At 26.6% G+C, this 25191-nt stretch overlaps 1 protein-coding gene across 1 annotated transcript; it reads left to right on the top strand.

The window, feature by feature from the left end:
• Positions 1 to 74: 74 nt before the first annotated feature.
• Positions 75 to 25108, top strand: LOC123272502 (FMRFamide receptor-like). Its single transcript, XM_044739352.1, has 5 exons — positions 75 to 710; positions 16543 to 17254; positions 20703 to 20971; positions 21061 to 21250; positions 24419 to 25108. The coding sequence occupies exons 2-5, from the start codon at positions 16931 to 16933 to the stop codon at positions 25031 to 25033; spliced, it is 1398 nt and encodes a 465-aa protein (XP_044595287.1). The 5' UTR covers positions 75 to 710; positions 16543 to 16930; the 3' UTR covers positions 25034 to 25108.
• Positions 25109 to 25191: the final 83 nt, after the last annotated feature.

Consider the following 25191-nt stretch of genomic DNA (forward strand, 5'->3'; position numbering starts at 1 on the left):
AATATTTTTTAGTAATAATTTAATAAATTAAGCAAAATAAAAAAATAAAAAGTCGGCTAACTATTTTCTTATAAAAAAGTGTTAATAATGTTCTAAAAAATGTCTAAAGAAAACGGATAAAATAAAATAAATAAAATTTTATCTTTACCAAGAGAGCTTTGTGATTAAAAGCCCACTAAAATGTTACATTAGTGATCAAAGTATCGCAATTATCGTAACTCAAAATCAGACTTGAACTTGAACGACTATCTGGGTGGATTAAAAGACAGATGTTGAAACCCCTGGATTGGATTTAGGGGTGGGTGCTTTCAGTTTAGGGTTTACAAAACTTTACCCATGCAAGCTCTCGAGTTTACAGCCATAAATTTAATATCTGTGTATCTCTAAATGTATTTATATATTATTACACGGATAAGAAAAATAAAAGCGTAAAATTTACCTCGTTTAATGCAAGCCCCGACGTCTAATTTAACGGTAACCCGTGGTGTGTTATTTATATATCCACGTCTTCAGTATATATGTATTAGCACTCCGAGACAGTGACATCAATTTACAGTCTTTTAAAAAGAGTTGTGTCTTGTGAATTTTGTTCTTCTGCAAAATAAAATTATAAGGAATTCAATTATTTATTTATTTACATAACTTGAGCGGAGGATTTAAGTGTCGAGATAAAAAAGTTTGTTGTGCTACGCTGTGTACTTTTGGTGGCTGTAAGTTTTGCTCTTTTATGTACTTTGTTATTCTATGTTGGCTTTAATTTGTTTGAGAGGTTGTTGGGAATTGTTTTGAAGTTTAATTTTATTATTATTAATTATTAGAGAGGCTTTTAATTATTTTCATGTATTAAATTTTGAAATGGTTTAATTTCATAAAAAATTTTTTAATTGCAATTTATTTTTAAAAATATAAAATTGGAATCAAAAGTTTTTATTAGTTTTACAATTAATAATATTCATTTTAATTATTAAATTAGTACGAAAAAAATATTTCATTCATTAAAAATTTTTTTGTTAAAAAAATATTCAGATTTTTGCTAATTTTAATATCATTAATATTCATTTTAAAATTTTAATATTTTTTTTTATTAAATTTTAATTTAATATGAGAATTTATTTCTTTTTAATAAATCATTGCGCAGTTAAAAATTATTTGTTAAACTCGACACAAATTATATTCAGGCCGTCTATAATTTTTTTCTTTTAACATATTAAAATAATTTTTTTTAAGACAGCTAGAAACAATATTATCTTAAACAAAAATATAAATTTTATAAATATGTTAACTATTAATAAATTTAAAACAAATTTTTCATTCTTTAGATTTATTTTTATTAAAATTTTCTGAAACAAGTTCATTGAGTAAAATAATTTAAAATAAAAAGTATTTATTGCTTTTTAAATATTTTTCGTGTTAGCTCGACAATTTTTCCAAAAACGTACTAATTTATTAAAGTAAAATTATAATTATGAGTTGTTAAATACATTCTCTAAATAAACAGTTTATTCCAAGAGTAAAGTTTAAATTTATACTATTAACAAAGCTTTTGAGAATTATAAGATTTAACAGAGAAAACAAAATAATAATTTTAGTATGAATGGTTATAATTATATTTATTCAAGTCTGTTTTGGGTTGTCAAGGAATTATCTCTGCAACTGACACATGAAAACTAAACAGAAACGTGTCTCTACCGGATATATGTTGTGAATAAATATTTATTTTACAAACAGTTTATTCGCCTCGCTAATATTGCTATTTAAAATTTTTTAAACTTTTTTAATGTCCCATTTTTTTTCTTTAGAATTTCTATTTTAATAAATTTCTTATTATTCATTAAATTTATTCTGTTGTAAGTAGAGATTAATTCCCATTCAATCTCTAGCAAAGAAGATTAATTTAAATGCATATTATAAACTTTTAGCTAAGGCTATTAAACTAATCTATTAATGAACTCATCGAACTAATTTAAACGATGGAGTCGCTTCTCATCAGGATCGAAGTAATGACTTAAATTATAATTTTTTTTTACAATTAATCCATTATCTGAGACATTTTTTCTTTTAAATATTAATTAAAATATATTCAAGTTTAGTGAAAAAATTTTTACGTGAAATAAAAGTTATTTATCAAATTTTACTTTATTTTTTTTTAACAATAAATTATTAATTTTCAAAGCGGAAAGTTAAAAAAATACTTTTTCTTCAATGAAAAAAAAGTACTAGATTATTTTATTATTTCTTCCTATTTTCATTTAATGATTGTAAATTTCTACAAACTCAAAACATCGGCAATAAATTCTGGATATTAATATTAAATTATAATCTGAAAGCCAAAAAAGTTTAAAGCACTGACAGCGAGACAGTATACTGTGTCAAGGAAAGTCTACACGGAGTATACCGTTAGATACTTCTCAGAACAAGATTTATTCGACTACTTTGTCGAAAATCCCTCGGATATTTCACTAGTGTCTCATCCTCATCATGACTCGAGACGTTAAATTGCAATCCTTGAGCAGCTCGATTACTTTATTTTCCACACCAGCTTATAAATCAATAGCTCTAGAATAATAAAACAATTTTTTATTTATTTTATTGAAAAATCTCATCAGATTATCCAAGATTCATTCTCAGTTTTCAGTCAACGCTCTCTGTATTTGACTCGCCCATACAGGACCATTCTCTGTATTTGACTCGTCCTTGTCCTTAAGAGCTGTGTAAAATCGTCAAATACAGAGGAAGAATGTGGTCAAATACAGAGAGGTCCAATACAGAGAGCGTTGACTGTTCTTCGTTTTAAAGTTATAAGTTAACATCAATTGTATGTCTTTAGCCATAATTTATAGCTAAATTTGTCATTAAAGACAAATTTGGGAACTGGGGAAATAAAGGATAAAGGGGGGAGGAGGGACCTTACTCAGTAGGAATTTTTCGGTAACCGAAAAAATAATTCAGACAGCCCAGACCGGGACTCGAACCCGGATCATTTGGTTACGCGCCAAAGGCTCTACCAGTTAAGCTATCCGAGACATTGTCCGTAACTACCATTCCGTCACCTAATAAGGTGGTTCATTTTATGGTTTAATTTATTAGTTTGTAAATTTTTTTATAAGTATATACTACAATATACTAAAAAAAGGTGTTTCTTGAGTAAGAAAAGCGGGATTTTTAAAATGAATTTTTGGTTCAGTTCAAATTTACGTCAAATAACTTCAAATAATAGCGTGAATTTTCTAGCACAGTTGCGTAATTCGCGATAAATTTTCAAGAGTATTGTGTCGCTAAACAAAACATTATATTCGCACCAGGAAAAGTATCACATTTTATCAACAACGAACATGCTGTGAAATTTGATCATAAATTTTTGTTTTTAAATATTTTTTTTCATCAGTTAATATTATTTTACTTTATTTTTTGAATTACTAATAAAGTACTTGCAAGTTATAAGGCTTAAGAAAAATTTATGATGTAAATAAAAATATTTATACATTATGAGAGGAGATTTCCTATATAATATTTAAAGTAAATTGATATTTTTACCATAAACAAAGAAGAATAATAAAAAATATTTAGGGCGTTTAAGAATGTATAGTTATATTTTATTTAACTAATAATGGATATTTTGTTTATTTTCTTTTCCAACTTATATCTTGATGAATTTTTTATCTCTATAGGTAAATAAATTTAGTGTACAAAACTTTGTAAATTTTTATGGGAAATCAATAAGTAAAATGAATAAAAAATACATAAGAGGGTAACAAGACTTACAGGCTTCGCATACTTGCTCAAAAAATTAAACTACTTAATACATTTAATATTTAGGTCATTAATCATATTAATATCAAAATATCATTGTCATTATTGACAATAAATATTAAAATATCAAGTATGCCGAAATTTAGCATTTTTTATTTGTAAATTTAAAAAAATCTACTTGAATAGTTATTAAAATTAAAACTTATTGATATAATAATAAATTTTTTTGCATCACATCACATATGTACTACAAAGTTTGCTTAAAGAATTACGATTTATAAAATCTTTAATAAATGGATAGCTTACAAAACATTAAATATTAATTATAATTGACTATTCAATATTTAGCAACGTGTTTCACCGGCTTTGGCTTATTGTCTTTTTCGAAATTACATTTTTTACCATCTTTGTAGCTTATAAATTATTAAATTGAATATTTTTCATTTTCTATCACAAATATCCCTTAGGAAGACCTTATTACTCGCCGGTACCTTATAATTTATTTTTCATTCAAAATTAAACGACCACTATGAACAACGAACTTGTATTTTATAACTTTTCTAAATTATAAATAAGAAAATTAGCAAAAATTTACTAACTATCATCTCTTCGCAAAACCAAAATAATTTATTATTGAAATTTTAATATCACTATAAAAATAATAAATTATTTCATCTGAAATGAAGTCTTATCCGTGGGTAGTACGTTAGTACTACCAAGAAATATAAACGACATGGATTTAATTTAAAGAGCAAATCTCTATATAACTTCCTCCTGGTATGGCACTTGTTATCCTGACTCCTACTATCACAGTTCTCTTAGTTTGTTGGGCTCTTAATTCCCATCTATTATCTTGGCAAGCAAACAAAAACCTCACGACAAATTTTTTTCTTTTTCTTCTTCTTCTTCTTCTGTCGCGATAAAATAAAAATAAAGAAAAAAAAAAAGCCCGACGATTCGCGTTAAAGTTTACTAACAAATTAGTTTACTTTCGCTTTTTTTAGTCTCATCAATTAAATTTTTTTTATCCGTATTTTCGTATACAGGATAAACTTTCGAGTAGCTTTTATTTTTCCTGTGAATTTGTTCAATTATCGTATATCACGTCCTCTGGCACTCGAGGAGACAAGCAGCAATAATGACAAGTATAATCGTTAATCAAACGTGAATAATCTCACTTTGAATGCATCAAATATCATCGAATGGTTTTGTCGGATATATAAATTAGTAGTGTCCAGAGAATCAAGAGAATGAAGATTGTTGGTATTGAATTTATTAAACTAGAGCTATTGCTCCGTACATATGCGTCCATTTATCTAGGACAAGGCAATTGGAGGACACATTGCTGGTAATGATACCCATAGATGGAACAATGCCGCTACTCGCAACAACCTTCTCTTATCTTTAACGCGCTATTTTGTTATTAAATTATATTCTATTTTTACTGAATAAATACAATCATCATCATCATCATCATCATCTATATTATTAAGAGAATAAGAAAAATTTTGTGACCAGTGTATTTATATGATATGTTGTGCCTTTTCAGGGTTTCATATCATTCACACCAATAGTCAATTTATTATGATAAGCATTTAGGCTGCGTTCGAAAATGCTCTATCTGTAGATCCATAAATAAGAAATAACCTTGTATTTCGTGAACTATTGACATTTTTAAAGATATAAGCTCATCCTGATGTTACACTCATCGAGACCTTTCATTTGAGTACCCACATCGATTTTTCATATATTTTATATATTTATATATTTTATAAATATCACATATATAAAATATATAAAAAATGTCATGTGGGTACTCAAATGAAAGCTCTTGATGAGTGTAACATCGGGATAAGCTTGTATCTTTAAAATATATATTATATATATGTATATATGAAAAATATATGAAAAATGCATGTGGGTACTCAAATGAAAGCTCTTGATGAGTGTAACATCAAGATGAGCTTATATCTTTAAAAAAAGCAATATTTAAAAAAGTACAGTGCAATTTAACAAAATTCATTATTTAATAAAGCAAAATTTTATTTATTTATTTATGAAGGTTGCTAGTCATCATTAACATACCCTGGGAAATAATACTATTTTTCAATGTAGTGGAAATTTTTTTATAATAAAAATTTCAATTCCAAATAAATAAAGACTACTCCAAATTTTGCGGTCAGTTTTCAATTTAAAATTAAAATTCCTCGTCAATTATCAAAGATACTAAAAAAACACCAAAAACTATTTTGTAACAAATTTAATTATCTATAAAAAAGTTTCTTATCAATTTCACGGTATCTTGTATCCTCTAGACAAAATTTAGCGGTGAAGTCAAAATCAGGAACACGATCACGAAAATTAAATTCGAAATTGAATCGAGCGATTGAACCCGGATGAGAATGATCGCGTAAAGTTTTGAAGACCCCGAAAATTTCAACAGTAGAGTCATTACTTTTACCGCCGATTGAATTAAACTAAATAAAGTTTCGTCGATGACTGAACCGAGGACGAAATTCGGTAGACAATAAAAGGTAATACACGGCAGTAAACTTTTTATTCTTACTTTTCTTTTTTTTCGTTTTTTTTTTCCTGACTCACATTCCCGCAGCACCAATGAAGTTGGAGAAAAAAGTGTTAGAATGCTTTGCCTGGAGCCGAATAAAACGTTGAGCTCATTTATGTCCCGGTAAACTCCAATTTTCGTGGCGCCAGTCTCATAAACGACCCGATGCCCACGAATATAAATTACTTCAATTGTTATTATTTTATTTTTACTATTTTTTTCTCTCCGTCTCTTTCTACGTATACCCGATCGAAGATAGAAGATATGACGTATAATATGAGTAATGAGATATGGAATACGAGATATAATACTATATGGTTATGAAGTGAGGTTCTTCAATATGCCATCAGCAATAAATATATTTTTTTTTCTTGTATAAATTATTATTAAATTTTTTTTCGCCTCAATGGGCTTGGCTTTGTTTCACGCTGAAAATATATATTTATTTTCACGCTCGGAGCCTAACAGTGTATTGTAAAATATTGTAAAAATTTAACGACCACCAAAGGAACTTTTAAGTGCAAAAACATTCATATGTATATATCCTTGACCTCTTGAGAATTTTTCACAGACTTTTCATCGCCCTCTAGACGCAGAATTTTTTTTTTCACGTTACTATTTGACACAACCCGACAATCGCAATATATGCTCGAGTTTATCACCCTCATATATGTTATATATACATGTGTTACCATAATAAATACATAAATGTGCGCTATAAAAGTATATAGTGAGAGTGAGACTCGGAAATTTCTTAAAATTTATTTTATTTTGGTATGAAATACTCACGCAGATCGATAAATGCATTACTTTTATTATTTATAGGTAAATATATATCCAGAAGTGTTGTATATTTTATTTTACAGAAAACATACGTTTCATGAGTGAACAATTTTTATATTAGTTGCTTATATGCTAGATGTATTCATAAATATGTATGGAATATTGATAAATTTTTGTTGTTGCTGAAAAGTGACTAAAATTGCATTTAAATTGATTTTATATATAAATATATAAATATTTTCTCTTACCAATTTTTTAAAAAATTTCAAAACTATTGTTTCTAAAGTATCGATGGGAATAATAAGACCCAGCTGAGTGATATGTTTATGATAATATCGACGTTCTAATTAGCAAATTAGTTAACTCCATTTTAGAGAATCTTCCATTTGTACGAAAAAACAATTAGTTCAAAATTTATTATCAAACTGATAGAATGAAGGATTTGTTTATAGTTAAAAATATTTGTTAATATTTAACAAATCATTTATTAGAGACCACTTTTTTGTCCTTAACAAATATTTCTTAGTATTTGTTTAATACTAAAAATTAGTTTGTAATAAATCATTTGTTAAATATTAACAAATATTTTTAACTATTAACAAATCCTTCTATCAGTGCACTTTAAAAATCAATTTAAAATCTAATAGAGGTATAATATTTTAGTTTGGATTATTCAAATAATTTATAATTGAACTATTGCTTCATCAAAAAATTAAAAAATCATCCTCTAAAAAATAAGAAGTTAGACCAATTGCTAATTAGACCGTTGATATGCAATTTAATCAACAAACTTTTATTTTAATCATTATTTGATTCAATTTTATATTAAATATAAACAAAAAATGACAAAATTGCTAGTTTTATCACAAGCGAAAATAAAATAAATCATTTTTGCCCTCCGGGCGGAAAGTGGCAACTTTCGTCCCGCTGCGCTAAACAAAGTTGCCGCTTTCCGCCTTCGTCGAGCAAAAAATAGTATACACTCCACGGGAAGTAAATAAGAAAGCCTCAGATCACATGTTTGTCAACCTCGGCTTCGCCTCGGCCGACAATTACATGTGATCTGAGACATTTCTACTTTACTTCCCTAGGTGTGTAATATACTATTAAAAAACCTAGCTTTATTTTACTAGGATAATTTTGATCTACTTTAATATAATTACAAAGTTTTCAAATTATTGAAGTAAATATACTAAGCCCATAAGCCTTTTTATTCTCTTACACTTTTAATATTTATTTTTTTTTTTTTTTTTTTTTTTTTTTTATAGAAAAATTTTAATTTTTCGGTTCTATTTAAAAAAAAAAAATGTCCATAATAAAAATTGATAAACTAACATATTGAAATTTATTTATAAAAATTTTAGTATTTTTATTTCTTAAACCCACATTCTTCAATAAAGGTCCTTAAACATTTCTCTTCGAGTATAGTCACGATTTTTTTTATTTGTTCACTCACCCTTTTGATTATTTTATACCCGTGGAGTTCTGATACGTATCATTTACTCGGGTTTTCTTTAAAGCTTTTATGCGGGTTTGATTAATAGCCTGACTGTAGTCTACCAGAGTAAATAACGTAGAATTTAGTGTAAAATTAACAGAAAGTTAATTAATAAACTTTGAAATCTCAATCTAATCAGTACCTGGTGAGAAGTATGTGGGGAATTTAATTATTATCCGAGTATACCTCAGGTTTGCTCAATGAACCTTATTGTGTGAGGATAAAGAAAATTTTAAGTCTGCAGTATGGTTTACCAGGTATTCAAATTTTACTGGGGATCACAATAAGCACTGTTGCTGAATACAGATTCTCTACGGAAAGGCGGCAGGGCTGTTTTTGTAGAATTTCCCAACTTCCCTAAATTTTTCCTGACCGCAGGAAACATCTTCCGAACATCTTGAAGTACTATAATATTTATTGCTTTGAATAAATATGAAGGTAATAATAGGTTTAAAGAATATTTTTTTTTTCTTTACCAATATACTAAACTGTAAAAAAAGATGGTGTAAAAATGAACCTTGAAAAATTCACACGGTTTAGGTGAAAATATTTAGAATTATAAATTAAAATGTTATGATACTGAAATTATCAGACATTTAATGATTTTTATTTTTATTTAATAATAATTTTTAATTTATATTAAAAGAAAATTCCATTCATAGTTTTCCAAAATTTCTGGAATTTTTTTTTACAATAAATTTAAATTTATTAAATAAAATTATAAAATTATCAGAAGTCTGGTTATTTTAGTATCATGAGATGTTCAATAGTTACACTAGTAGAATTATTTTTGGTAATTGGAAAAAATAGAACCGGAAAAAATTTTTAAGTTCTGAAAAATTCATATTATTTTATTAAAATTATTATAAAATAAAAATTATAATATCTACTCCCACAATTTTCCTGAAAAACAAGCATCCTCAAAGTGATCGCTCCATTTTTTGTTACAAAAAAAAATATTATTATTATTTTTATTTCATAATAATTAATCTTAATGAAATATTAAAATATTAAAATTTCATGATATTAAATTTAGCTGTCAACAATTTTCTAATATTTTTAACAAAAAAATTATTTTTAAAAATTGCATTTTTAATTTATTAAAATTTCTACAAGTCGATTTTTTTAATAACTTTTTTTTGCTATAATTTATTTATTAAAGAAAATTTAAAAAATTGTCAAGTGGCAGCTAAATTTAATATCATTAAAATTTTAATGAAACAATTAATTTTTATTTTATAATAAATAATTTTAATGAAATAATATGAATTTTTAATAACTTAAAAATTTTTTCCGGGATTCATTGTTCTTATACAATTTAAATTTCAGCAGTGTCAATATTGACTTCAAAATTTCACTTCATATCATAAAAAGTAATTTTAAGTTTGTGGGAGCATTTATAGATGCAAATTCAATATCTTTCTTATTTTGAAACTTTATATTGAAGAAAATGGAAAAAATAAAATGGATATTCTATCGCATCGAATCCTGTTCAAATCTAAAAATAATGAAAAAGAACCTGGTCTATTAATCAAGTCTCTCGTAAGATATCTTGTGCTTACAAACTATATATATATATAATATTTTACTCACGGATCATATAACGATCTATTGAATTTTTTTAGATATAATAATCTGTATTGAATAGTTTAAAAATATCAAATGTTCAAGTATCCTCGCTTCAGAATGTAAGTGAACTTATCAGTCCATTATTAAGACGATAGTGATCTGATTTAATATAAGTGAACCCGACTTAACCTACTTTTCGTGCGGAGCAAAATTAACGCTTAGCGTTGAAGAATAAAAAAATTCGTTTTTAACAACAATTTAGTCATGATAAAAAGTTGATACTGAAGTAAATAATTGAATTAAGTTACTTTCTTGGTCTACGGTAAATTTCAATTAGTGAATAACTCGCATTCTTAAACAATTTAATTGTGGTTTAATCGAATAATAAAATATACTAAAACATAATTTCGCGTGACTTTAACTCTTTAATTACATTACTGATAGATTTAATTTAACTCAACATACTTTGTAAATATATATATAGATATTTAGATTTTAATCTTCAAAGAAAGAAAGTAACTTGGATCATAAAATATAAATAAATACATGCAATAAATTCTCTGTATATAAATACATATCTTGAGTTTTTAATTTACGTTAGTCATAAAGAATGATTTGTATCAAAAATTTATGTTTCGGTTATTTTATAGTGTTTAAAATTTCATAAATTTTTTTTCAATTTTTTCAAATTTTTACTAACTAGCTAGAGTAACTAAGATTTATCAATTTATTTACTTATCAACGCAATATGATACGGTACAGGTCAAATGGCAGTATGAGCTTTTGTTAAATTGCACTGTATTATTTTAACTTACGACATTTTTAAAGATATAAGCTCATCCTGATGTTACACTCATCAAGAGCTTTCATTTGAGTACCCACATGCATTTTTCATATATTTTTCATATATACATATATATAATATATATAAATATATAAAAGATATGAAAAATTGATGTGGGTACTCAAATAAAAGGTCTTGAAGAGTGTAATGTCGGAGTGAGCTTATATCTTTAAAAATGTCAATAGTTCACACGATACAAGGTCATTTTTTAATTATTGATATTTTTAAAGATATAAGCTCATCCCGATGTTACACTCATCAAGAGCTTTCATTTGATTACCCACATGCATTTTTTATATATTTTTCATAAATACATAAATATATAATATATATAAATATATAAAATATATGAAAAATTGATGTGGGTACTCAAATAAAAGGTCTTGATGAGTGTAATGTCGGGGTGAGCTTATATCTTTAAAAATATTAATAGTTCACAAGATACAAGGTCGTTTTTTAATTATTGATATTTTTAAACATATAAGCTCATCCTGATGTTAAATTCATCGAGAGCTTTTATTTGAGTACCCACATGCATTTTTGATATATTTTTTATATATAAATATATATAATATATATAAATATATAAAATATATGAAAAAATGATGTGGGTACTCAAATGAAAGGTCTTGATGAGTGTAATGTCGGGGTGAGCTTGTATCTGTACAAATGTAGTAATTTTTGCCAGAGACGAATCGCTGAAATTATAAATGAGCTTTCAAGAAAATAACTATTGTAATTTGGAATTAAGAATTTTACATAAAGAGACTTAGGATGTACTGTTAAATATTTTTATGTAAGACAATAAGAATAAAACTGACAAATACCATCTATCAAAAATAATGAGCTGTCAAGTCTTTATGAACTAGCGTAGTTTTATATTTATATAAAATTGTAGCAAAAAAGCATAAATGAAAAAAGTATTGCTCGGGTCGTTCTTCAGATTAATTTTTCTTCGGCAAGATATTATTTCAGTGAAGTTTAATCCCTGATATTTATTATATTTTATTATATTTAACGATGTGAAAGGAAAGAAATAAATAATAAACATTTAAGAAATGAAACTTATTAAGGCCTGCTGATAATTTTTCGGTCTCATTAGCCCTCCTGTGAAATTGTGCAAGCACAACACAAGGTCACCGTACTCTCCCGAGGACTTTACTCTTCACTTATTCCCCACCAAAAACATTAAAGAGTATAATTAGATCAAGTGTGCTATAGTCATCTGCACGACAGAAAACAGCGGCGGAACTTAAAAAATTACAATAATTATTTTATATCGTCGCTGATAATTAAAATACTTAATTATCAATTCTACAGGGTAAACTTTTTAAAAAGTTTATTTCTTTTGTAATAATTTAATAGTGAGATCATCATTAAATCCCTCAGCAAACTTTGTAATACAACTCTGTTCAGTGTCTACGCAAGATAAATTGCAAGCAACTGGGCTTAGACTACTCAGAGCTCAAGCTTGTTTCTTTTACTTTAATCACTTTTTTTCCGATTTAAAAATTATTTTTTAAATAATCTCGCAATTTCAGTCGACCTAGATTTACTTTGTAATTGATTAAACACTAAATAGCCGAAAGAAAATTGTTTGATTTTCTTACGGTAAAAAAAAAAAAAATAAAAAAAAATTGCGGCCATTGCGATTGTAATTTAATTGTACAGTTGGAACAATAGCACAAGTTTAACCTTTTGTTATTTGTTGAAAATAAATTGTATTCTTTTTTTTTTAAAAGTAATTAAAATTTTGAAACAAATTTTAAAAGGTTAAAATAAAATTTTTATTATTTTTATTAAAATATTGTTTTATAAATTTGTTCGTTTTATTCTGATAACGTTTACTGCTTTTAATTAAAACTTTTATGAGAGGCTTAATTTATTTGTTAAAACAACATGTAATTTCGCCTCTCGATTGTCATTGCGTTTTTTTTTTTTCATCAAAAACAGAAATTGTTATTTTGTTAAATTTTATATTCATTGTTTTTATTTTAAAAAGCAATTACTGTTGATTAATATTCAACAATTCACTTGTTGCGTTGAATTTTTTAAATTTAATACTTTTATTGAATTTTTTATTTACTTTTTACTTTTATGGCAAAAATAATTGACTTCTTTAAATTTTTATTCACCCAAATTTATTATCTCGATTAATTTCATAGAATTGAAGCAAAACGCAATGAAGCTTTCAGAAATATCTTTTTTGATTGATAAATTTATCTATTTCGCCCCGAATTTTTTCAAACCTGACCGCTTAACCAGAAGGCACAAAAAATATAACAAACAGATAACCCGAGAATGATTTATTACAAATGAAAAGATAGTGTGTACCCTGAAATGATAAAGATCCGTATTGTAAATACTTTTATAAACTGCTTACACTGAAATTGATATTGAGGTAATTATTTAAGCTCTGAGTTTCACTTTCGGCCATAAAAATCGAGAAATTGAGTTATTGACAAATTTTCTTTTTTACTTTTCTTTCTTCTTCATCGTAAATTTATCTCTTAATATTAAAAATTCACATGAATTTATATTTAAATTTTTTTCGTAGTTTGAAAATAAAATACCTAGTTGTCTGATTTTTTAGTAATATTTTTCAAACATCAATTTTTAGGTAAACTTTATTCAATTTTTTTTACTTAATTAAAGATTATAAAAAAATAAACGGATCAGAAAAATTGTTTTATTTTATATTTGGAATAATTGATGAATTTTGACATCTAATTAACAATTTATAAGTTAAGCGATAAATTTTAAATTCTCATTACTCAGTATCAAAAATGAAACAATAGATTTCTCAATTTTAAAAATTTTTACACATTTAAATAATTTAATTTATTTATTTGACAGTTTTTTTATAAATTAGAAATAAAAACTTTGATATATTGTTAGAAAATAAAGATTCAATTCTAGATTGCAGACTTTAAAACAATGAAGTTATTTAAAAATTTAAAAGCTATTTACGTATGTTATGAAAAATTTTTAGGTAAACATTAAATGCATATCTAAGCAATTAGCTTAAAATTTTATACAAAAAAAGCAGCCTTGAAAAACGGACATTGGACAGTGAGCTTACATAATTATTATTAAACTGAAATATAAATTCAGAAAAACGGACAAAAATTATAAAGAAAATTTTAATATTTACTAACATTAAAAAAAAAAAAATAAGATAATAATAATAATATAATTTGTAATCACTAAATTTATAAAATTAGTTTGAATTCATAAATTTCCAAAATGGGTCAGTATCAGAGTACAAACAGAATAAAGCACACTGATCAAAAATAATCTCATGTACATCTCATAGATTTTGGCACGTTGTCTGGGTACTTATAGTTTGTGACACACTGTTTGCACCTACTTCGCTATATACTTATATTCAGCGTTAATATTTTTAATATTTCTAGTTACACGAATAAAAACAATAAATGTAATTAAATAAATAAAAAAAAAAATACTCTTTACATATTAAAAATTTTTTGTACTATTAATTATACAAATAAGGCGAAGCTTTTACCTCAATAATTAAAGCTTTGAATATTTAATTTAAATAGATGGATTAAAGAAAAGAAGTAAGATAAAAAATAGCTTAGAATTAAAATGAATGCAAGGGGAGAAATAAATATAAATAATTATTCAATTAAAATGTATGATGAGAAGTAGAAAAATAAGGTATTGGTCAGGCATGCTTCGATACACCGGCTGTTACATATTATGTCTGTTGGCTGATTTACTGCTCTGCACATGACGTCAGCCGGGTATAGAAAACTTGCCAGTTGGGAATTTATGAATAACCTACTCTGCACTTCCGAGTTGAGTTTAGTTGACTTTTACATTTTTTTCTCGACGCAATATCACCCAGACATTCAAGTCAATGTCACGGGTTTCCTCCGAGGGCTTTTATTTTTTTCTTTCTCGTTTTCTTTTTTGAGATAGTGAATTAAAAAAATGCATACATGTACCTGTTCTAAAAAATTACCGATCTCAAGGGGAATATTTACGACTTATTTAAAATTGTAACACATGGTTTAGTTTAAAATTTGAAAGTTTATTTTTGAGTAAAAAATTAAACATTTATTTAAGAATAATTCCATTTTTATAAAAATGTTTTTATTTCTCCAAAAGAAAAGAAATTTTAGAAAAAACGCGTCGAGAGCTTTCATTTGAGTACCCACAAGCATTTTTTATATATTTTTCATATATACATATATATATTATATATAAATATATAAAATATATGAAAAATTGATGTGGGTACTCAAATGAAAGTTCTCGATGAATGTAACATCGGGATGAGCTTATATCTTTAAAAATGTCAATAGTTCACAAGACACGAGGTTATTTCTTAATTATATTAAATTACACTGTACTTTCTTAATTATTGACATTTTTTAAGATATAAGCTCATCTCGATTTTATACTCATCAAGAGCTTTCATTTGAATACCCACATGCATTTTTGATATATTTTTTATGTATGCATATATATATATATATATATATATATATATATATATATATATATATATACATATATTATACATAAATATATAAAATATATGAAAAATTGATGTGGGTACTCAAATGAAATTTCTCGATAAGTGTAACATCGGGATGAGCTTATATCTCTAAAAAAATCAATAGTTCACGAGATACAAGGTCATTTCTTAATTATGCTAAATTGCACTGTACTTTTTTAATTATTGGCATTTTTAAGATATAAGCTCATCCCGATGTTACACTCATCAAGAGCTATCATTTGAGTACCCACATGCATTTTTGATATATTTTTCATATATACATATATATAAATACATGAAATATATGAAAAATTGATGTGGGTACTCAAATAAAAGGTCTTGATGAGTGTGTAACATCAGGATGAGCTTATATCTTAAAAAATGTCAATAGTTCACAAGATACAAGGTCATTTCTTAATTACGTATGTATTATTACTCATTTCGATGCTTCATAACACAAAATTCATTTAATATTAGTAATATTCTTATGAAATGTAAAAAATTTTGGAAGTTAATTTTCACGCGATGATATCGGTAGACAGTTACTTGAATAGAGAACTACATAAATGATTAAACGAGGTGCAAAACACATTTGACCAAGTCGTATTGACCTTAATGCTCGACCAAATATGTCACCAGAGAATTTAGCTAGCTCATGACGCGAATCATGTTGTTTGACACAGAGAATAATGGCTCGTGGGAATTGTTGTGATGTCGTACATTGTCACCGTGAAAATCGACATTATGTGTCGCATCGTCAAACATGTAATTATAATGTAACAATACCGACTCGATGTGCAAAATGTTTCTACGTAAACAAAATAATATTGTAATTAGGCATAATTATAATTTTGAATTACAATCTGAATACAATTACCCTTTTTCATCTTGTCAATTCTACTACGCATTCGAAAACAATTATTATTATTATTATTATTATATATTTTGTATTCTTGATAGTTATTTTATTTTTAATAACTCTTATTGTAATTTTTTGTTCGCAGTAATTGAATTAAAATTTGGAACAATGGAGAGATGAAAAGAAAACAACGCCCTGTGGAATGGAAGCAAAGCAAAATAAAAATAATAATAAAATAACAGGAAGCGGGAAACAGCGGAGTTTAATCTTGGAAATACGTGGAAGAAAATTTAAAGACCAGGAGTAATTCTCCGTTAGATCCGAAGCTGTAGTTGAAGCGGCATTGAGGACATGAAGGTTTGGTGATCCCCCGGAGACCCTCTGTGGAAACAAAAGAAAAAGAAAATAACATATAAAGCTGGACACACGACCCCTCGGGGACTGGACGCTGCAGGGAAGATGGTGACGTAAGTGGTATGCAACTGGATGAAGAACAAGTAGCTACTGTGAAAAGCGGTCTCTGTTTGTAAACAATGGACTGGAGCTCGGTACTGAATATCACCACGGATTCGCCAGAAGCATCGCCGACGGTCAACTACTTCTCTGAGTCCGACACCACAAGTGGGATTCCGAACAAGACTATTGGAAATCTTACCCTTGAGTGCAAAACGGAGCTCAGTGACGGGGCACTCTTCGAATTTATCACTAATGGGATTCTATTGAACCTGGTCGGTGTGTTTGGATTGTTTGGGAACATTATCTCCATGATAATATTGTCGAGACCGCAAATGAAATCCTCGATAAATTATCTCCTGATTGGACTCGCCAGATGTGATACCATTCTCATTATCACTGCGGTAAGATCATTCTGCTTAATTTTATTCCTTTAAAAAAAATAAAAAGAATAGTTTTATTTCCAATCTAAAAGGGTAATCATTACTGTCACAAATTAATTATAAAAAAAAAATATTAAAAAAAAATTTGCACTGCACAATAAAAAATTTTGCGTCATTGCGTCAGAAAACTTAGTGTTAAATATTTAACACTTTTATGTGTAAGTTTAACATTTATTGTGTTAAATCAACACGAAAAAGTGTTTAATATTTAACATAAAAATTTTTAACACAAAATTTTTTACTGTGTGTAAGGTTTTTTAATTTCTTAATGGGGATTTTTTTTTGTTAAAATTTTTCCCTAACATTTTAGTTGAAATAAAAGTCCAAAAAATTGACAGATGTCAGTCATTTCAGAATTGTTTAAGAGAATTGGAGAATTCTATAAGGATAAAATTGATTTTTATTTAATAAATAAATATATAAATAATTTTACTGTGGATGTATGAAGAAATTCAATTAATCAATGAAAGAATTTTGAATTTAGCCATTGAAAGCTTAATCATAAAAATTTTAAAGAACAGTAATGTTTTTTATTAAATTAAAGTATTGAAATGAAAAATTATTACAATTACAATTCAACTCCATTGAATGAGAAAAAAAATTTTTTTATTGAAATTTTTTAATATTACTTTCAATGTAATTGTCCTGTAATTATCAATATTTTGTGATTATGTCCTATTTATGGATTATTTATTTCCTCAGTTTTTATTTTAACATTTTTAAACAACAAACATTTTAAACAACTTTTAAACATAACTCTCGGTATTGGCCAGTCAATAATAAAACAGCTCGATAAATATTATAAAAAGTCTTCCTAAATAAAGTAAAACCCAATTTGATTATAAACTTGACCAAGTAGAAAATTTTTCTATCTTGTTTAATAAAATCGATTGAATAGATTGTAAAATTGGCTTCCGTATTCCGATAAGAAAAATTATACAATTTAAATAAAAATTCATTTCTCAAAGAAATTATAGTTCCAATAGTGATTTAAATAACAATCACAATTCGGTAATTTTAACCTATACTTTCCAGTAAAGAAGAAATGAATTTTAATTTAACATTTTAATTACCAGCAGTTTATTTGACAATAGACTTTTCGTGCTTTCTAGGACAAATAGTTTGAGTTCTAACTCAAACTTAAAGACCGTTTGCATACATAAACTCCTAGTATTGATAAGGATCTTATTACTGATTTCCCCTATTATATATATATATATTAAGGAATTCAAGGTGATCCGCTGGGCAATCAATTGGATCGTAAGCGTTTACGGCGACTTATATTTGCATGAGATTGTAATCGTGTAATATGTAAGGATACGAGATTATAACGATTAACGTGATTTAAGCAATCTGCAAAGTATTACACAAATATAGAGATGGATTAATTGTGAACGTTAACCCAAGCCCACTCAATTTACGACAACAATATAGGATTTAATTAAATATTGCTGACCTACAACACTGAAATAATTATCCATATAATTAAGAGAACAAGGAAAATTTTGTCTCTGCCGTTATTTGTATGATAAAATGAGTTTTTTTAATTGCTAGGAATTAATTAATGACATTAATTTATAAATCAAAGGGTTTTGGTTTATTATTATTATTATTATTTTTAGTATTATGAAAGATAAAATAGCAATCGTAATAATAATAAAAATAATATTATTGAGAGATTAAATTGAGTTATCAAGAAGTTTGATGATTCCTAAGAATACCTCCAAGTCCCTGAACTGTGTGACGCTACCGGCAAAACTATCCTGAAGTACTTCACCCCAAGACAAATAGAACGATAACGAAGCTAAAACCATACATGTCACAAAGTTATACTTTAGTTGAAAACTGAATAAAGAATTGTAAAAATTCCATTGCCGAGTGCATGAGGAGAAAAATTCTTTAAATAAACTTTTAAAAATTTAAATTCACATCAAAAGATAAGAACATAATAACGTAAATTTTACATCTAAAAACACGGTGGAATCTTCTTGAATCTCAGAATTGAGGTATTTTATTTTTTCAGAGCTTTTGAATAGAAAAGACATCAAAAGAATTATATTTTTTTACATATAAAAAAAATATTTTCCATCTTCCCTTCACATCTGATCGGGAAAAAATCCTCGGATTTATTTTTCTTGCGTTATAAAATCTATAAAAAAATTTTTTTTCTCTCTTCATAATAATAAATTTCAGTGGTTTTGCTTTTATAAAGAAATGTTCGCCGGCTATTGTCCGATGAATTATGAAATCTATATATGAATTCTGAATGGAATACTTTTTTTATGTAAATCATAACGCATTTTAAACTATAAAATCTTAAATAAACTAATGAATATTTAATTAAAGCGCTTTGTGATTATTCTTCGTAATTATTCAGTTCTATTTTTAGATTATTATTTATTATTATGAAGCTAAAGCTTCCTAAGGGCCTAACACTAATTATACAAATAATCTTAACATTTATGTACGAAGAAGTATTTAATATCAATAAAGATTACTGCAAAATGATAATAATAATTACAAATTATGTCGTATAAAATATTTGAAGTTGATTCAAAGCAAATTAAAGTCTAAGTTATAAGTTATGAATTATTAACTACTAAATCTAACAAAAAGAAAAATTATTTAATGATGTTTTTTGCTAAAACCATAAATTTTTGCATCATATATTAATTATAATGGTTATAATGGTTATTAATGGTAAACTTTAAGTAAACTAATTAATTAATTAATTATTAATTAATTAATTGATAAGATTTAATTAATTAATTGATAACATTTAATTAATTAATTAAGTAAACAAATTAATTGATTAGTATTTAATTAATTAATAACATTTAATTAATTAACTAAGTAATTAATTAGTTATAATGGTTAACTTTAAATTGAAAATAAATAATACTATCGACATAAACAATTATTTTAGAACAATTATTAATTCAATATTTTTAAATAGCAAGATCTCTTTGTTGTAGCCAGCTATTATCTAGTCAATACACTGATAGAAGGATTTGTTTATATTTAATAAGGTTTATTAACTGTTAATAAATTATTTATTAAATACAATTTATTAAATGTTAATAAATATTTGTTAATAGATAACAAATATTTATTAAATGTTAATAAATTAAATAATTGTCTTCAAATAAATTAAATTATTAGTAATTAATAAATCCTTCTATCAGTGTATTATTGTCAAAGTCCTTTAGATATAATTTTTATATTTAAGTGCTAAGTATATTTTTTAAGAGTTTAAATAAAAATTATGTTTAAAAAAAAAAAAAAATTAAAGAAAAGTTCTGTGAAATTAATTAATTAAATATTGTTTATAAATCGTCTCTAGATTAGGCTGAAACAAATAAAATCTATTTATAAAAGCCAACTAATTAATTTAAATTAAATTTTTTAGGTATTGATCCACGGATTACCAGCTATTTACTCATACACCGGGTTACTTTTCGACTACAAATTCAAGACTTATCCACACATCGTGAGGTACCTGTACCCGCTTTCCTGTATGGCTCAGATGGTTACCGTTTATTTGACGCTGACGGTGACAATAGAGCGTTACGTAGCAGTCTGTCATCCACTTAAAGCTCGCTCTTTTTGCACCTACGGGCGAGCCAGACTTGCGGTACTTTGCATCGTCATTGTCTCCACTATTTACAATTTGCCCAAGTAAGTGACGTCTCTCATTTTCAGCTAAGAAAAAAATATCCAACTCACTGGTTGGAAAAATAAAAAAAATTACATAAATAATATTTTAGATTTTGGGAAGTTAATCTAGAGGAAGAAATTCACTGGAGATACAACGTTACGATATACTGCGTCGGGCCAGCTATTTTGAGATCCAATGATTTATATATATCGATATACGTTAACTGGATGTACTTTTTTTTTTACTACGCTTTACCTTTTGTGTTGCTGGTTGTCTTCAACGTCGCTATTTACCGAAGAGTGAGTAATTTAATTATAACTATAAATTTCCATTCAATTATTTTTATTAAATCTCCTATTTTAGATTTAAATAATTCCGAGGAAAAATATAATACAGGCGGTGCCAAGTTTTTTGGCTTTAGCCCCAAATCCCACACACTTTTTTCCTTATATTATTCCACCCGACTATGCATCGGATTTTAGGTGAATATTGATATCAAATCGAATATAATGTGCCCATAAAAAAAGGTTACTGAAGAAAATTAAAATTGAAAAAGTTAAAATTCAGAGAAAATAAAATTGCTCTTTTTCACACTCAGTAACCCAGTTCTGGTCTCTATTGCTTATTGCCGCAGTCGTTAAAATCGGTGTGACGCATATCCTGCCGTTGACAATACATTACTTTTTTTAAATTTCGCATGTTAAGTACTAAAAAGGTATATAATATTTTTTTAAATCGTGTTATATTATTTCAAGAGAAAAAGATTCGATTTAATAAAAAAAATTTTTTGCTAATCATTATTCACGTACATTTTATTTAATTAATTATTTTATAGTCAATTTATGCTCTATCTCTAGATACATAATTAAGAAATGACCTTGTATCTTGTCAACTATTGATATTTTTAAAGATATAAGCTCACCCCGACATTACACTCATCAAGAGCTTTCATTTGAATACCCACATCAATTTTTCATATATTTTATATATTTATATATATTATATATATGTATATATGAAAAATATATGAAAAATGCATGTGGGTACTCAAATGAAAGCTCTTGATGAGTATAACATCGAGATGAGCTTATATCTTTAAAAACGTCAATATTTAAGAAATTACAGTGCAATTTAACAAAAGTCATTATTTAATAAAGCAAAATTTTAATTTTTTATATTTTTCTTTAAATAATTTTCTTTTTATTACAAATATCTTTTAACTAGCTCTTATTACCCGCGGGTGCCTCAATTTTTATTTAAAAAAAAAATTTCAAACTATTCTACTGCGATAGGCGGAAAAAAAAGTATTATGCCGTTTGGGCATTACAAATGCGATATCATTAACTATTATTTAACGTCTCTGGTTTTAATGTCACGTTACTGAGTGGTAAAAAGAGCGGTAAATATTCCAACAAGTTGATGGAGAGAGACGAGAAAAAAGGCACTTAATAGCTAAAAAGAATATCTAGGGGTTAGTAAAAGAAATAGATATATAAAGTTACGAAAAAGGATTTGTTCTTCTTATAGCCGGTTGGTCTTATTTTAGTAAGAATGATGCTTAGTAAGAAAGAACGATATTTTTCGTGATAAGACATCGTTTCGGGAAATAGTGTGTGCTCCACAAACATTTCCAATTTCGCAAGTGTGGTTTTCTTTTCGTCTACCACTCACGAGTATATCTGCAGGTGAATCACCTCGACATCCTTGCTATTTCCAATTCCTTTTACTACCTCGACCTCACGTCGATTTATTTACACCTGTCAACTGAACAACCAAGCTGCTTTCCGAGACTTTGCCAGTACGTGATACAAGCTACGGGTGTCTTGTGTCTCTTGTCTTTATATATTATCCTCGATTCATAGTCATTTTCCAAAATATTTACCCAAGTTTAAATTTATAGATCGCTCTTTGCTCAACTATTTCTATTCAATTAAAAAATTTTACACTAATTATAATACATATAATTAGAAATTAAAATTAAAAGGGTCTTAAATTATTGAAATAAATCTTTTACATAAAAGCATCTCTTGTAAAAACAAAATATTCAATGCTCCACTTTGATGGTCTTAAATTTCTCCTTGTAAAACTTGAAGAAAACACAAATGCTTAATGCTGAGAGTTATCGAGATGATTTAATATCACAAGTTGTTATCGCATACCCGGGAAATATTATACTCTGTTCCTGACGCTTTTTAATTGCTTCGTTACCGTTTGTACAGCAAAAATACTCGAGGAATATTGTTTAAAATATCTTCGTGTAATTCTTTATTAAAATCGATGGTTATTACTTTCATGACAGTTGAATAATTTTCTAGTAATTAATCTTTTAATTTTTAATGGATATTTTTCCCTCGCTGATGAGAAGATACATTAATACAAGTATCATCATTAGTCGTCAGCTTTATTTTACCGTATCTCTAAATGAAAATATGTCAGCGTGAATGTTGTAGTACGAGTAAAGTACATCCCACGTAGGTTCACTAGGACAACAGTCAACGCTCTTTATATTTGACTCGCCCGTACAGGACCATTCTCTGTATTTGACTCGTCCTTGTCCATAAGAGCTGTGTAAAATCGTCAAATACAGAGAGCGGTCAAATACAGAGAGGTCCAATACAGAGAGCGTCGACTGTATATTATTGTCCTTGCTTTCTACTCCTTTGGCGCCGGTTTTCTTCAAACACTTTTCAACAAATGCGACAGTCAAGTTTGCGAATAGTTTTTTAAATTAGAAAAACACAAACATTAAATGAAAATTAAGTTAGCTGACATTTAAAAATTTTTATAATTTTTTTTTATTGAAAAAATTGTTACAAAAAAATTTTCATTAGTAAAAAACTTTAAAAACTGTAAGTGCAATTTTTAAAAAATATTTTTCTGTTCTAATTTAATTATTGAAAAAAAAAAATTAAAAACGTCGGCTAACTTTAGTATTATTAAATATAAAATGAAAATTAAATTAGTCGAAATTTTAAAATTTTGATAATTTATTTTATTGAAAAATAATTTTAAAAAAATTAAAACAAAAATTTTCATATGTAGAAAATTTTAAAAATTATCCGTGGAATTTTTTAAAAATAGTTTTTTAGTTCTAATTTTTAATTAAAAAAAAATTTCATTTGTAAAAAATTTAAAAAACTACACGTGCAATTTTTAAAAAATATTTTTTAATTCTAATTAAATAATTTAAAGAAAATCAAAAAATTAAAAACATCGCTTAACTTATAATACTAAAGTTAGCCGAAGTTTTTAATTTTTTGATTTTTTTTTAATAATTAAATTAGAAAAAAAAAATATTTTTAAAAAATTGCACTTACAGTTTTTTACAAATGAAAATGTTTTTTTAATTTTTTTGTAATCATTTTTTTAATAAAAAAAAATCTTAAAAATTTTTAAAATAAAAAATAAAACTATATTGATTAATTTTTATCAAGTATAAAAATAAACTTATCTGATTTTTTTCACAGGTAAGAAAAGCAAACCGAGATCTCCAACAGCTCTCCAGACACCAAAGACGAGAGATAAATCTAGCGACAATGCTGCTGTGCGTGGTTATCGTATTTATCGTTTGTAATGTACTTCCTTTGGTGTCAAATGTCTTCGAGATGTTTCAAGTGCCACCGGTGTGGTTGGTTCAAGCCGGTAATCTTCTTGTGACGATCAACAGCAGCATTAATTTTATTGTCTACGTAATATTCGGCAGAAATTTCAAAAGACTTTTTATCAGGCTCTTTTGTAGCTCAAGATTCTTCAGAGCCGGCCGAGATAGTCCTGAGTTTCAGACTAATGACGAGTCTGTGGTGACTAATATGACAAATATCGAGCTGAAAAACTCAATCAGAAGGAATCATCTTCAAAGGTCAAACACTACTGTCGTCAGAGCCAATAATTTACACACAAATGGCAGCAGTAGGCGACAGAGCGTTAAAATTCTTACGACGCGAGCTTCTAATCCCGGCCCGTGTGTTTATTATCCAGCACCCGCCAGCTCCAGTCCGGTTGCTAATCAACATCAAGCATCCAGAAACCATGTACAGAATGGCTGGAGTCCGAAGGACAATTCTGAACACCCTCTCAATTGAAAATGGATGAAAAATTAAAATAAGATATAAATAGCAAAGAAGAAATTTAGTAATATAATAATTGAATTAAATATGAAACTGAAGTTGACAGACATTAAAAATTATTTTAGAATTTTATAATAATTAAAATATTATAAAAAAAAAATTCAATTAAAAAA

Source organism: Cotesia glomerata, linkage group LG10 (genome assembly GCF_020080835.1).
Source record: "Cotesia glomerata isolate CgM1 linkage group LG10, MPM_Cglom_v2.3, whole genome shotgun sequence".
Classification (NCBI taxonomy): Eukaryota; Metazoa; Arthropoda; class Insecta; order Hymenoptera; family Braconidae; genus Cotesia; species Cotesia glomerata.